Source organism: Bacillus rossius, chromosome 2, assembly GCF_032445375.1.
Source record: "Bacillus rossius redtenbacheri isolate Brsri chromosome 2, Brsri_v3, whole genome shotgun sequence".
NCBI lineage: Eukaryota > Metazoa > Arthropoda > Insecta > Phasmatodea > Bacillidae > Bacillus > Bacillus rossius.
The window spans coordinates 76,771,127-76,785,338 of record NC_086331.1 but is presented as its reverse complement, the minus strand read 5'-3'; the positions used below and the strand labels follow the sequence as shown (position 1 = coordinate 76,785,338).

The following is a 14,212-nucleotide window of genomic DNA, read 5'->3' as shown; positions in this document are numbered from 1 at the left end:
AAAAAACCACAAATGATGACACCACAAAAATATTGAACCCAAGAAAATTCAGCAAAACAGTTGAAACGAGACAAAAACACCACGAGAAAACGAAAAGACGAAACAAACACAATAGTTTTCTAAAACAGAAACAAGTGACGTTTCGGGAACTGCTATCTGCTCCCGTCCTCAGGCAGAAACGCACATGGTACGAAAACACAGGTGCGAGTCGTTGTTCATAAGTATATTGTCTACAGATGTGGTGTATACTACATAAATATGAAGGAAAGGGCTTGTGCGTGACTAGTCTGTTTAGCGGTGTCGGTCTCCAGCCCGTTCCAACCTCAGAGAGCTTCGATGCAAGCTTTTTGTTTAAGTGTCTAACATGCTGTTTAAGCATTTATCAGGTGAGCAGTAGCTGAGATGGAGAGATTCGGTGTGAGGGGGAGAGAGCCGGTAAGATGTAGATGGAGAGACGGTGGGACGAGCATGGCCTGCTGGGAGAGAGAGGAAGAGAGACCTGTGAATCTACACACAAACACGCACACAGGAAAAAAATATTAAATATATACATTAACGAAAAATTATGTATATGTAAAATTTTTGAACTTTGAGCTTTATTTCTATTATTATAATACCCTTGTTTTTATTTGCGGATTTATTTTTCTTGTTGAGAATATTTTTTTTACTATGTATGTTTGAAATCACATTACTGAAAAAAGTAAAATGATTTTTTTACATTATTATATTTTGATACTTTTTCTGCATACACATTTTTTTTGATAGAGTAGAATTAATAGACATTACATCACAGAAATAACTGCAATGAAATTAAGGTGAAAAAAGAACAAACAAATACAATGGTAAACATTTTTTATTTACAAAAAAACTTATCATTCTACACACATCGACCATTTACAGAGGGATCAATATTTACAATTATTAGAAATCGAATTAATTATCACTGTAGTAATAAGGAGGCTCATAGAGCCACAGCTTCAGTAACTGACTATTACAATGTGCACAGCGGAAAAAAATATATACAATTTATCACACTTTTCAATTTTGTTCCCGTACATCTTTAACAGTGTGTTGAAAGGACAGTTTTCTTGTTTACGTAAATCGATGACTTTGGCATGGCACAATTCCCTGACAAAATGTTTCTGTTGGCTTCCGAGGACGTAGACTACGTCGTCTTCAGGCTCGACGAGGTCACATAGCACAGAGTTCACTTGGTCATAGTCTAAATCACTATCATTCCACGAGAGTCAGTTCACTTCATATGTCAGTTTACTAATCTCGCTTTGCGACTTTCTGTCTAGCTCAGCCTAGTCACATGACGGTTTAAAAATGTATACGCTAGTCTTGACTTCGTCACCTCCGATGACGGACGTCACAGATAGTTGCTTCACTACGGGCCCCTTTTGGGACGTAAGATACTGAACGTTGACAAGAAAGAGTGTCATATTGTCAGTACTCACAGTTACACATACGGCGAGGCTGGAGTGACGAGACTAAGATGCTGGCTCTGCAAGGATGGCGCTGCGAGTCCGGGACGTCTGGATGCTTGCAGCTGTGACCCCGATGCTCAGGAGCTTCTAGCTTCTCGGTGCTTCCTGCACGATGACCTCATGTGGGGCGTGTCGGGCACGGACGACATACCCCTGGCGCACTCGGTGCATGGCAGACAGTCTTGGATGTCTCGGTCTTGCTGTAGGTACATCGGTAAGTATTTGTACACATAACGTATTTCGTGTGGGGCATACACGAGCAGGAACGCCTTTGGTAGAAAAGGTAACTCTGTCTCCTTGTCCAGACCTCCTAAGGTACGAACTTTACCGTACGCCACGATTGCTGAAATTATCTTGTCCCCGCTCGCACAACAGGCAAACATTACACCCTCAGTAGACGACTGGTGCGCGCGAGGAACTGCAGGTAACTGACGGCCAGGGCTGCCAATAGAGCCAACCTATATTATACCGCTTGGTCTCTGAAATTATACATAATCGGATATCATTATACAAACCACCAAAACCGTTGCAAAATAGTTTGCAACAAGTATAGTTATTAATTTTCCATTGCTGTGACTTACGATGAATACGGAGACATACATAGACAATATATATTACGTGTATAACGAGTTAAGAATGAAAATGAAAATTAAGAATTGTTACAATAATTATAGTTATTATATGACCATTCTCATTGTATCCAATTATACAGAGACATGGGCTATACAAACAGGATACATGGGATACCCATATTATACACATTTTGTATCCAATTACACCATCTGGCAGCCCTGCTGATGGCTTCCCGTGGCCAGCAGCCAGTATTTATACACTAAAAAAATAGCGAAGAGGGGAGTAGGGGTGGGAATGACGGCAAAGAGAGAGAGGGAGAGAGGGAGGGGTAACAATTTCTTGGAAGGGTGGGAGAAAAACAGTAGTGGTTGTGGTGTGGGTGGCAAGGGGGGAGGGTGTTGATTCCGATAAAACAAAATATTATATTTTAGTGAAACAATGGGTGGTAAGGGGTGTTGGAGTGGGGGAGAGGGTATAAGATATATGCTTTGAAGAAAGTGTTGGGGGGTCAGTCTGCCAGCAGCCACCATGAGGGAAGGATTGATCGCCATTCTTTTTTGCCCTCACCGGGTTCGAACCGAGGACTCAGAGCTCCATGTCGTATGTGTATGTTTTATTTATTTTTTTATTTTTTTTATTACGATTGATTATTTTTTTATGAACTTTTATTTTTTTCTCCGTTTTTCTAACATAAAAATTTCTGATTTTCAAGATGGTGGCCATATCGAAAAGTGCAACATTCTAGAATTCAATACGGCCGTAACGATGATGTCATAGTCATTCAAGATAGCGGGCATAACGAAACATGCAAAATTTCTAGAATTAAGATGGTAGGCGTAATTATTAGTGCAACAATGTATTTTAAGTAGTAATTTATTAATTTTTTTTAATTTAAATTTTTTTTATTAAAATCGGATAATAATTACTGATTTCCAAGATGGTGTACATGACATCATACTAGATGACGATATATATAACTTGACATAATTGGTGGGAGGTCAGTCTGCCGATAGCTTTCGTGGAGGAAGGTTCTGCCGTAATATTTTTTTTGACCTCGCCGGGTTCGAACCGAGGACTCCGAGCTCCCTGTCGTAGGTGTATGTTTTTCAAATATATTTTTTATTAAAATTTTATAAATTTAATTATTTGTAAATTTAATTTTTTTAAAATAAAATCTGATAACAAATAAAGATTTTCAAGATGGCAGCCATAACGTAAAATTCAACGGTGACGTCATAATTCGAAATGGCTGCCATGGCATTCTAATTTTCAAGGTCATGATCTCGGTGGCTTAGAGCAGCTAGCTCTTAGGACTTTTAAGCCGCTTCCAGGATTTTGAGTTCTTTCTAAGGCAAAAAAACTTTAAAGGTTTTTCAAAATCCTAATTTTTGAATCATCAAATTTTCGAGAATTTTTGGCGGAATTTGTTTACAAAAAAACTGGAAATTTTGGCGAATTTTGGCGAATTTTGGACAAATTTGGGCAAATTTTGACAAATTTTTAAGGTCAAAGGTCTAGGTCAAGGTCAAAGGTCAAGGTCATCTAAAGTTGGCCGTCATGACGTCACAATCCAAGATGGTGGAAAACACCACAACACCACGGCCTGGCGCCTGTCCCAGGACCGGCTATTACATACTACTAATATCAAGCACAGAGTATTACTTTTGTCTTAAAATTACAATATAATATCTATATTTTGGTATGGATCCCATAAAATGAAATATAATATACAATTAATTTAACTGTTCAAAAAAAAATTTCGTTATGATAGTACATTTCGGAACAAGAATTACAACAAAAAAGTATTCATTTATATTACTAAACTTGATATTATGTTTTATATTTTATTATTAGCTTGAAATAAGTTTCAATATTGAGATGGGCTTGATGAGTTCTAATGAGGTAATCTTAAAGTCATGCGCCACATGCTGCAGGCGAAAAAAAATTATAGAAGAACTTTCCTTAACACTGTAGTTGATGGCATCCCGAAACCGTTTCGAACAGATAGACAATTGATTTTCGTTTTTACTTGAAAATTATGGACACATGGCCGGGCCGGGATATCTCACACCAAGTCGTCGACCGCCAATTGGCGGTGCGGAGAAGCAGAATATTACATAGATTAAGTGGATACACAAGCCGAGAGAAAACTTCGTTTGTTACAATGTGGCTTACCAAAACAAAACAAAAGGAAATCACTACCCCACCACCAAGATAAACACGGATAATACACACAGCAAGACGTTAACACTTGCAACAAATTCTTGGGATTTTCAGTCTCTGTTCCAAAAATCCAAATCACATAATACCTTATTAATTTCATTATTTATAAATGTAAGTTTTAATGCAAGTGTTTTCATTTTTATTATAGTTTTCTTTATTAGAGTTCAATCTTGATACACTCACAACAGCCTTGTATTATAAATATTACACACACCAAAGATTCATACCAGAGGTTATGGCAAAATAATATAAATAAAAACATTTATCCACTTTACCTTAAATATGTACATATATTAACATAGTGAAGTTACCAAAAAAATAGAACAACGTGACGTTCATTTTGCCAAACAAAAAAATAAAAATAACGAAAACCGATCATGCACCACACAACTGTGCAATGGCACACCCACCCCCTTTCTAACAAAGCAAACACAGCTGGTAGATGGCAAGAGTACCCTAAAACTAATATTAAACTAACTCTCCATATGGCTAAAACCAACAAAAAACACGTAAATAACATTAAAAAAATTACATTACTCATTCATAGAGGTAGAAGCTAAAGGAATCAAGATAGTACCTTCAGGTATAGAAGGGGAAGAGTTATGAGGAGTCGTCGTGGTAGACCGAAACTTGAACCAAAGTGCAAGGCTAAGAATAAGTAAGACAAATCAAACAAGAGAGGATAAGGATACAGCAAAAATTTTAAGGTATGAACTGCATTCAACATGTTGGTGAGGTCGTAGAAGATTTATTACTTCATTGAAAGGTGCACCACTGGGTTGCGATATTAAAGGTTACTGATATCTTTAACAAATGAGTCATTCAAATTTAAATTAAAGAATGGAGCAAATGTTAACTAACTTAAATTAAAATTAAATTTAGGAATATGTACGGTAGGTAGAGATAAATTTAAAATTAAGGATGAACTCACAGAACCAAAAGTTCTAAAAAAAGGGCTTACAATATCACAATGTGAGGCATTACTGATGAAACCACTAACAATTATGGGTATGGTGAACGATGAAAGTGACTATTTTGTTGTTCGACATAAAAATGTAACATCAATGGACGTGTAGGGAATTAGTTTTCAGAAAGAACGAAAGTTGTAAGGAAACAATAGATTTGTCACCGAATTCCAAAAAAAGTTTGTCAAGAAAAATATGAAATTCACAACTATTGATATGGGAAGCAAAAAATGGGGGAAATGAGGGACATAAGATTCTACCATGTTTCTTGCATCCAGACAGTATGTTACAGTTAACTCGTGCAAAACGTTTTCTGTGAGGACTAACTAACAGGGTATCATGAACTTTTAGTAACAGGTAATGGTAAAGCTTGTTAAAGAAAAACATAAAGGCAAAAACACGGTATGACTCGATACTGCTGTCCTTATTGGCTAGAGGCACATTGATAACAAAATTCAATGAACAATTAAAAATTACCGCTTGGACAGAAATAAGGGCGTTATATATATATATATATATATATATATATATATATATATATATATATATATATAGGTTTTCAAAAGAAACAGGAATAAACATGTATAGGGGTAAAGAGATTAACTGTTGAATTTGATCTAGAACATTGATCAAAACCTTTGTTTGCAACAAAACTACACTTAATTTGCCATGTACACTACTTTCGATCGCTTGCCTCAAGTCCAAAAGTTCAACACATGCACTAGATAGAGCTTCACTGATCCGAAATAATAGGGTGTTCAAGTCAATTCGCCAGTTCATCAACATAATTTTGTTTCAAATGTAATTAATGGAATTATTTAGAAATTTATAAAAGGCATTGTAATTATATAAATATTTTTCTGCTAGGTTTCTCACAAAGTTTCGTGTTATTAATCATTCTTTCTCCTAAGTTTTGTACAAAAATCACACGATTTAATACACCGGATGAAATTTCATCTTGATTACTCGATACTTCTTTTAGATGCTCTACCAAATTTATTAGATCATTGTAATCAAGCATTCCAAACACAATTTTCATAATATTCCCACCAATATAAAAAAAACTGCATTTTGTTCGTAAATGTTCCCGAGGTGACGATGAAGTAATTGCCCTGGTCTCTAATTTATAGCTGTTAAAATTATCTTCGACTTGATTAATTACAAAAACAAAGTTTTCAGTCCATGAATTATTTTCTATTCTATGTACAATGCTCACTCTAATGATGTGATTCAAAGCTACCTCCAACCGATTTCTTTGATTTTCTAGTTCTAGTAAGCCAAAATTCAAAATGGTGGAATAAAAGCTGTCTGAGAATAATAGTGGATCTTCCTTTTTAAACAATACACCAGTGTCTGGAGGGTTTACCATGACATTGCCGAGAGCAAAATGGTGAATACATAACAGAAGACACACCGCCCCGGACATGATGTAGAACCCCAAAGTCCTGGAGCAGAGCGAAATAGGAATACGGGTACACTAAAACACAAAACCAAAACAACAGAAATGTGGTCAATGGCATGTCCACCAGAAACCTATCAAAATTATTATAATATATCAACCCAGAAAACCAAAAAAAAAAACCCCTTACTTTCATAAACTCAATAACACAATACTACGTTATACCTACAAACTTGTTCACATTAAAAAAATATAAAATACAAAATGTTGCAACAAAACTGAAACACTCGTACCATGTTTTTTTGTTCGATAACTCAAAAATCAATACACTAGTTACGAGGGACTTCAATACAGGACCCGTGGGTGATCAGTCCATGATCAACTGAGTCAAAGACCCAAATAACTTAAACATTCCAACAGTGGGACACAAAGTTTAGGCGGCGGTTCCTAAACAATGAACACTTAAATTGAAGGCTGGGAATAATACCTCTTCAAATGGGAAATGTGAGCTCTCGTCACATAAGCTCCAGTGCCAGGGTTTACTAGGCTAGCCGTGACAGGGGTGAGTAAACGCTGGATCTGGTATGGCCCTGACCAGCGAAAATACAATTTAGCCATTCTCTTATCGACCGCTTTGCTGGTAGGGTGTGCTTTGCACAAAACCAGATCATCTGGCCGAAAGGGATTTGAAATACGATTCTGGTTATATTTAATACGACTCTTATCATGAGACTGCTTCACATTCTTGAGGGCAGCTGCCCAAATTTCCTTAACGATTTGTGGATCTTGTGGTAACAAATCATTTAGACACAAAAGATTGTAGAAAAGGTTATTTGGTGCAAATGTAAACATTAAATTAAACATTGTGGATTTATGATATTCATGGTGGGAGTAATTGAAAGTCATTTGAAACCAAACTAAATTGTTGTCCCAACTAGACTGGTCTTTCGCATGGAAAGTATGTTACCTCCAGTCCGGAAGGGCAGGAGGACAAGGGGTGGAATCTCAGAAAGTGGTTCTAAAGTTCGTGAAACAAAATTGCTTTTATTAACAAAACTTGTAATAACAACATCACATCCTTCAATACACGCATGCTCAGATATGACAACCTTCTGATTTCTTATTTTGACGATTAAAGCAATTGCCCACGATGTCTGTGAACAGAAAAATATAATTAACAATATTGGATCACATATATATTTCACACACATTAAATTAACGACTTATTATAAAGCAAACAGCAAATTATATTAGCAGAAAATATGAACATCAAATCATTTGGTTTTTGGCACATTCAATATTACGTTAAATAACTGTACTAACATGAATTTAACATATGCCAAATATATCAAATTACAGTTAGAGAATAAGAAAAGTGAAAGAAAATAATCAAGAAAAACTGACATGAAATCGCTTATAGTACAGTTAAATATTATCTGTAACTAGTTTCCCAGAAAATAAAGAAATATCGATTAAACTTAACATACATTCTCTCTCATCGTGGTCTGATTCTTTAAAGTTATTAAACAGTGTTTCTGGTGTAAGTCTCAAATAACACAATTTATGACGCTTAAAATGTTTCCGTTCTTACACACACTCACTTTTAGTCAGCGAGTCGTATTCAAATGTCTCCTGATTACTGACAGCGGTATGCCGTGGTGCCCCGCCGATATTGCGGCGAGCAGTCTTTATCTTTACTCGCCTCGTCAGTCGTTCTACGAAGTAGCTGCGTACTGAAGTTCACACAGGAGTGCTCGTTACCTTGATCGTGTTGTTCGGGAACTTCTAACAGTTCAGTCGAATCCGTTATGTAAAACTACGTTGGTTACGTTACGGTAAGCCTCAACGTATTGCAAGTTGGTACACTTTACGTTATGCGGTACTCGACCTCTCCTCCGTCTCTTGCCACACTGCCCCACTGTTGTTTTACTTTCAACACCAGTCAAACTTTTACTTATCCCGTAACCTCCACGAGACAGTTCCCTTCATTCTAAAGACGAGGCAAATTTTCTGTTTCCTCACTCTGCGAAAATTCTAAGTCCAAACTAATTCGGCTTGAATTTATTCTAAGTCCCTCGTGGACTTGTAATATTTCTACTGGGTTGAAAATTTTTCAGAGTCCCTTACGGACTTAGATTCTGACGGCGTTTCTTACCGTTTTCTTCCAGAAGCGGTCGGCACGTCGTCGGGCAGCGTGACGGAGGAGGCCGGTGGTGTAGATCGTCGTCACTGCAGGTTCATGCTGCTGGGCCAGTCGGAGACTGCCTGCAGAAGCGTTGGCTGGGCCGGTTTATATAGTCCGCCGCGGCCCGACCAAGGAACAGTCTGGATACCCGCCGGCGGAAGTACGTCATCGTTGGTTGTTCCGGACGAAGCCCACGAAGCCGGGCGGAGTCGAAGCGGCCCGAGCGGCCCCGACGCATTGCCGTCCGGCGCGCAGGAATCGAACATTGCGCGCCCCTGTGCTGTGGGTGGTATCCATCAGATAGCCAGAGGCGCTGTCTGGTAGTCGTATAGTTACGCAGTGCGAAACTGCGTAACAAGTATTTAATGCTGAACGGAGATTACGGTTGAATCTTTCTCCATGCAAAGGCGGAGGGTAGTATAGAGACAAAGTATGCTATGGGTAAAACACATATTCTTAAATAATTAAGAATTTAATTGAGATCCACTGTCTGAAACTATTGCAGATGGAATTCCAAAGTTTTGAAAATTGTGAGTTTTCAGAGCTTGATTGTGGTGGTTGCATCAACCTTCTTTAGTGGAATAAGCAAAAAAAAAAAATTGGAAAAGGCATCAACACAAACTAACAACATATTAATTCTATGCCTACTACTTGGCAAAGGACCCACATAATCAATGAATAATTTCTGCATTGGCCTTTCAGCAACCTCTGATGCCATTAAACCCAAATGAGTATTTTGAGCAGGTTTGCTGAGAGTGCAAAGGTTACATTTCTTAACATGCTCAGAGATTTCACTGTGTATACCCTTCCACACAAGATGTTCCTAATAGCTTCTATAGTTTTGTAAATACCAAGGTGTCCACCAATAGGTGAGGAATGAAAATACTCTAATACTACTGGTTTCAGAATTTTAGGTAGGACATTACATTTTTGATTATTTCGAATCCTTGAATACAAGATGCCTTTAGATAAGAAAAACTGGCTCTGAGAAATGCCATATTTTAAATATTTTACCATTTTCTTCAGTTCTTCATCCTCTTCCTGATTAGCCTCAATATTTTGAAAGCCAAGGGAGAATCGGTTATGAGGACATTAAAAACAGCTTCATCTAGAGATGTATCAGCCTGTGCATGATTAAACATACATGAAAGGGTATCCGCAACCACATTCTGTGTTCCATGGATATGCTGAACTTTAAACTTTAACGAAGAAATTATCATGATCCAACTATTATTTTTTCCTAATTGCCATGGGTGAGTTAATAGCCAGGATAACGCTTGATTATATGTTTCCAACAGAAATTCGGCATGCTCTTAATAGGGCCTAAATTTGTGTATGCCAAAGACAACAGCTAGACACTCTAATTCATAAATGGAAGATTTCTTCTGAAAGATGAGCATCCTGGATGCAACTGCAACATGGTGTCTAACACCATTGAACTCTTGTGCCAAAATGGCTCCTATGGCTGAACTAGAAGTATTTGTTTGTAGAACAAAGTGTTTTTGAAAAATCCACCATGTGGAGATGCAATGGACTCATAATATCCTGTTTCAAAGTTTCGAATGCCTTTTGTTGTTCCTTTCCCCATTCAAATTTCATATTCTCCATCAAATTGGGGATAATTTTTCCGAAGAACTGAATCATACCGATGAATCGGGCTATACTTAAGACATCATGGGGTGGAGGAAAATCTCTAATTGCTTTGGTGCAATCATGATGAATGGAAATGCCTCGTGAAGAAATTTTGTGACCTAGAAAAGAGATTTCCTGAACCACGAATTTAACCTTTTCGGGGTTCACAGTTAAACCTGCCTTTTCCAAGCGAGACAGTATTTATTTCAGGTGTTGGTTATGTTATTTTAAATTTTCCGAATAGACGACCAGATCATCCAAATAGTTGTATACAAATTTTAATCTAATATCATGAAAAATCTGATCCAATAATCATGTCGCAAGTCCGAAAGGCATGCGTGTAAATTGGTACAAATTCCATGGTATCTAGAAACTAGTAATTAGTTTTGACTCCTGTTTCAAAGGTATTTGATGGTATGCTGAATTTAGATCAATGGTAGTAACTTATTTCGCCTTAGAAAATCAATGGAATGCCTAATGCAAATCAGGCAAAGGAACCCACTCAATTTCAATTTTTTTATTAACTCGACGAAAGTCAACCACCATCCGTTGTTTGTCGTTAGCTTTAGGTACCAAAAAATGCGGGGCTCTCATACTGTGAAGTAGGCTGCTTAATGACTCCTTTATCGAATAATTGTTGTAGGTACTTATTTTCTCAAAAGGTTCGTTTGTAGAGGGGCCAGACAGTAAGGTCGACTTTTGAAAAAACTTTTATCATGGAGTTTGATTTCATATTCAAGCAGTTTGGTGAGACCAAATTCTGAGGTTAGAGCATTAGGAATTGTTCACACAAATTTTTAATAGCGAGATGCTGTTTGTAAGGTAAATAATTCAAAGGGTCACTTTCTTTATTATTCTTGCTGTCTCTGTTAATTTATGCAAGGTTATCATGTTGCTGATTGCTGCCTACAAAAGGTACTTTAAGGTTAGGTTGAAACTTAAAGAAAATGCATTTCTCCTCCATATCAAGAACAAGTTCAGATTTTGCCATAAAATCAGCTCTAAGGATAAAGTCTAAACTCAATCTTTAAAAACTAAATGCGGAAACATCCAAGTAAAATGTGCAATTTTCAACTTAATAGTAGCATGACAAACTATGGGTAATACATCATTTGATGCAGTGTAACACTTAAAATCACCTTTCTCCACAGACAAAACTAGGTTTGATTCTATAACATTTTAAACAAATCATACAAAATAATGGAACGTTTGGATCCTGAATCCACAAGAGTGCTTTCTTCAAAAGTGCTGAAGCATACCGCAATGCGAGGAACAGAGGCAGGATTTAAACCTACAAAATTAGGTAGACTAAGATGATAGATCTGATCAGATACCTGCTTACAAGGAATTTGGATTCCAAAGTTTTTTTGAAAGTAATGCGCAGATTTAACTTGACGAAGAAGGTGAGCATTGTATTGAGAATTCTTGGGTTGTTTAGTTTTGCAGGGTAAGTCGCTCACATTACATCCCTGATTTAAGTGTTTTTTTTTGTTGTAATGCTCTACACGCTTTGATCATATGCCAAGTTTATTACAAAAATAGCAGACAGGCATATGATGAGAGTAATTCTGATTTCCTAACATTTTATTCTGGGTTCGTGAGGTTGAAGTACTATATACTGTATTATGGCTAGGTTGAGTCTCATTACGTGAAATAGAATAATGTTTGGGCTGTCTATTACCGGAAGACTGAGAAAATGACATGTTTGGGTGATGGTCCGCAAAACTGACATTTTGTGAGTGGATGTACGTCTTATCCAGTTCGGAAAAAGTACAAGATCTAGTTAAGAAAACCAATCTGAACAGTTCATCGGGTGCCAGTCCATCTAAGATGGTGTTAATAACCTCCTGTTTGGTTACTCATAAGCAAAACATGGCGGCAGCCTCTTTCACTTCGTTGACCTAGGCCACAAGAGGTTCACCTGGTTTTTGTAACCGATTGAAATTGCTCAGTAGTAGCTGAGTGAGTAGCCTAGATGGAATAAAAAACTAGTATGTCTTCATAATACTGGTCAAAAGAAAACTTTAGTGCAATAGCTAACTGTGAGAAAAGTTACCAGCTCTGCTACCACTTTACTGTACCGACTTACCCTCCCAGGTTCGGTTTGCTGAGTAGGAAGTTATAATATTGAAAGCCCCCATGAACCTTAGGCTCAATGGTGCTCCAAATTATATAAATAAATAACATCATGTGAAAGGAAACTGCGCCGACTGGCTCGCCATTTAGCCTTTACAATAGGTGGAAATCTAATTTAAAAAAAATGGCGTGAAAATACTAACAAATGACTGTTAAAAATTTCAGAGGTCAACCATATCTTTATTTTATAATAATAATTATTAATTTTTTATAATATCAAGCACAGAGCACAGCGACTGATCAAGAGTTCTGACCCCCTTGGCTAATAATGATGATGCGCCCCCGCCAGGTGTGTGTGTGTTACGGTCGGCCTAAAAAGTAGTATATTAGTTTTGACTATGTTAACTAGTGTGAAAATTTTAACATGGTTCATACTACCTATAAAAGTTAAAATCAGGGAGTCCCAAGCTTTTTCAGTTCACAGTGCATTTAGTTTAAGTGTTTTATCTCGGTCTAGTTGAAATATGTAGGGTAGATGCATTGATGCTAGATTAATAGTGCATGCGAAGACACGATTTCAGCCCCCCCCCCCCCCTCCGGCACGATCCTCGCGCCCTAAACTGCAGCCTAATTAGCCTTAGGGTTAATCAGGCCCTGGAGGAGCATTACTTTTGCATTACAATTACAAATAATTTCTATATTTTGGTATGGACCCCATAAAATGAAATAAAATATACAATTAATTTAACTGTTTGAAAACATTTTTTGGTTATGATAGTACATTTCGAAACAAGATTTACAACAAAAAAACTCATTTATATGACTAAACTTGATATTATGTTTTCTATTTTATTACTAACTTGAAATAATTTTCAATATTGAGATGGGCTTGATGAGTTCTAATGAAGTAATCTTAAACTCATGCGCCACATGCTGCAGGCGAAAAAAAAAAATATAGAAGAACTTTCCTTAACACTGTAGTTGGTGGCATCCCGAAACCGTTTCGAACAGATAGACATTTGATTTTCGTTTTTACTTGAAAATTATGGACACATGGCCGGGCCGGGATATCTCACACCATGTCGTCGACCGCCAATTGGCGGTGCGGAGAAGCAGAATATTACATAGATTAAGTGGATACACAAGCCGAGAGAAAACTTAGTTTTTTACAATATGGCTTACCAAAACAAACAAAAAAAAAGTAAATCACTACCCCAACACCAAGATAAACACGGATAATACACACAGCAAGAATTTAACACTTGCAACAAATTCTTGGGATTTTCAGTCTCTGTTCCTAAATCCAAATCACATAATACCTTATTAATTTCATTATTTATGAATTCAAGTTTTTATGCAAGTGTTTTAAATATTTTTTTTACTAGAGGCCAATCTTGAGACACTCCACAACAGATTTGTATAATAAATATAACACACAAATGATTTATACAAGAGGTTATGACATTATAATGTAAATAAAAAAAATTATCCCCTTTAACATAATTATATATATTGCAACGAGGCTCCGCAGGGCCTCCGGCAAATCCCTAACCTAAAACATGATTATAACATTGGGGGTAAAAAAAGAAAAGGTAGAGCACTATCATGAGGTACCCGAGACCTAGTCTCCTACATAAACAGGTAGGGTAGGGAATGATTCACGAACTGA

The 14,212-nt window shown here is 37.0% G+C and overlaps 1 protein-coding gene across 8 annotated transcripts in view; it reads right to left on the bottom strand.

The window, feature by feature from the left end:
- Positions 1–14,212, bottom strand: part of LOC134529384 (basic salivary proline-rich protein 3-like) — a 342,223-nt gene that overhangs the window by 38,737 nt on the left and 289,274 nt on the right. For 2 of the 8 annotated variants that reach the window (XM_063363389.1, XM_063363393.1), the window contains one exon: positions 836–1,690. The exons of 2 other annotated variants lie outside the window; for them this stretch is intronic. In XM_063363389.1, the coding sequence (XP_063219459.1) occupies positions 1,568–1,690 (123 nt within the window). In that variant the 3' untranslated portion in view covers positions 836–1,567. 4 more of the 8 variants (XM_063363391.1, XM_063363396.1, XM_063363400.1 and 1 more) reach the window with 4 other exon arrangements.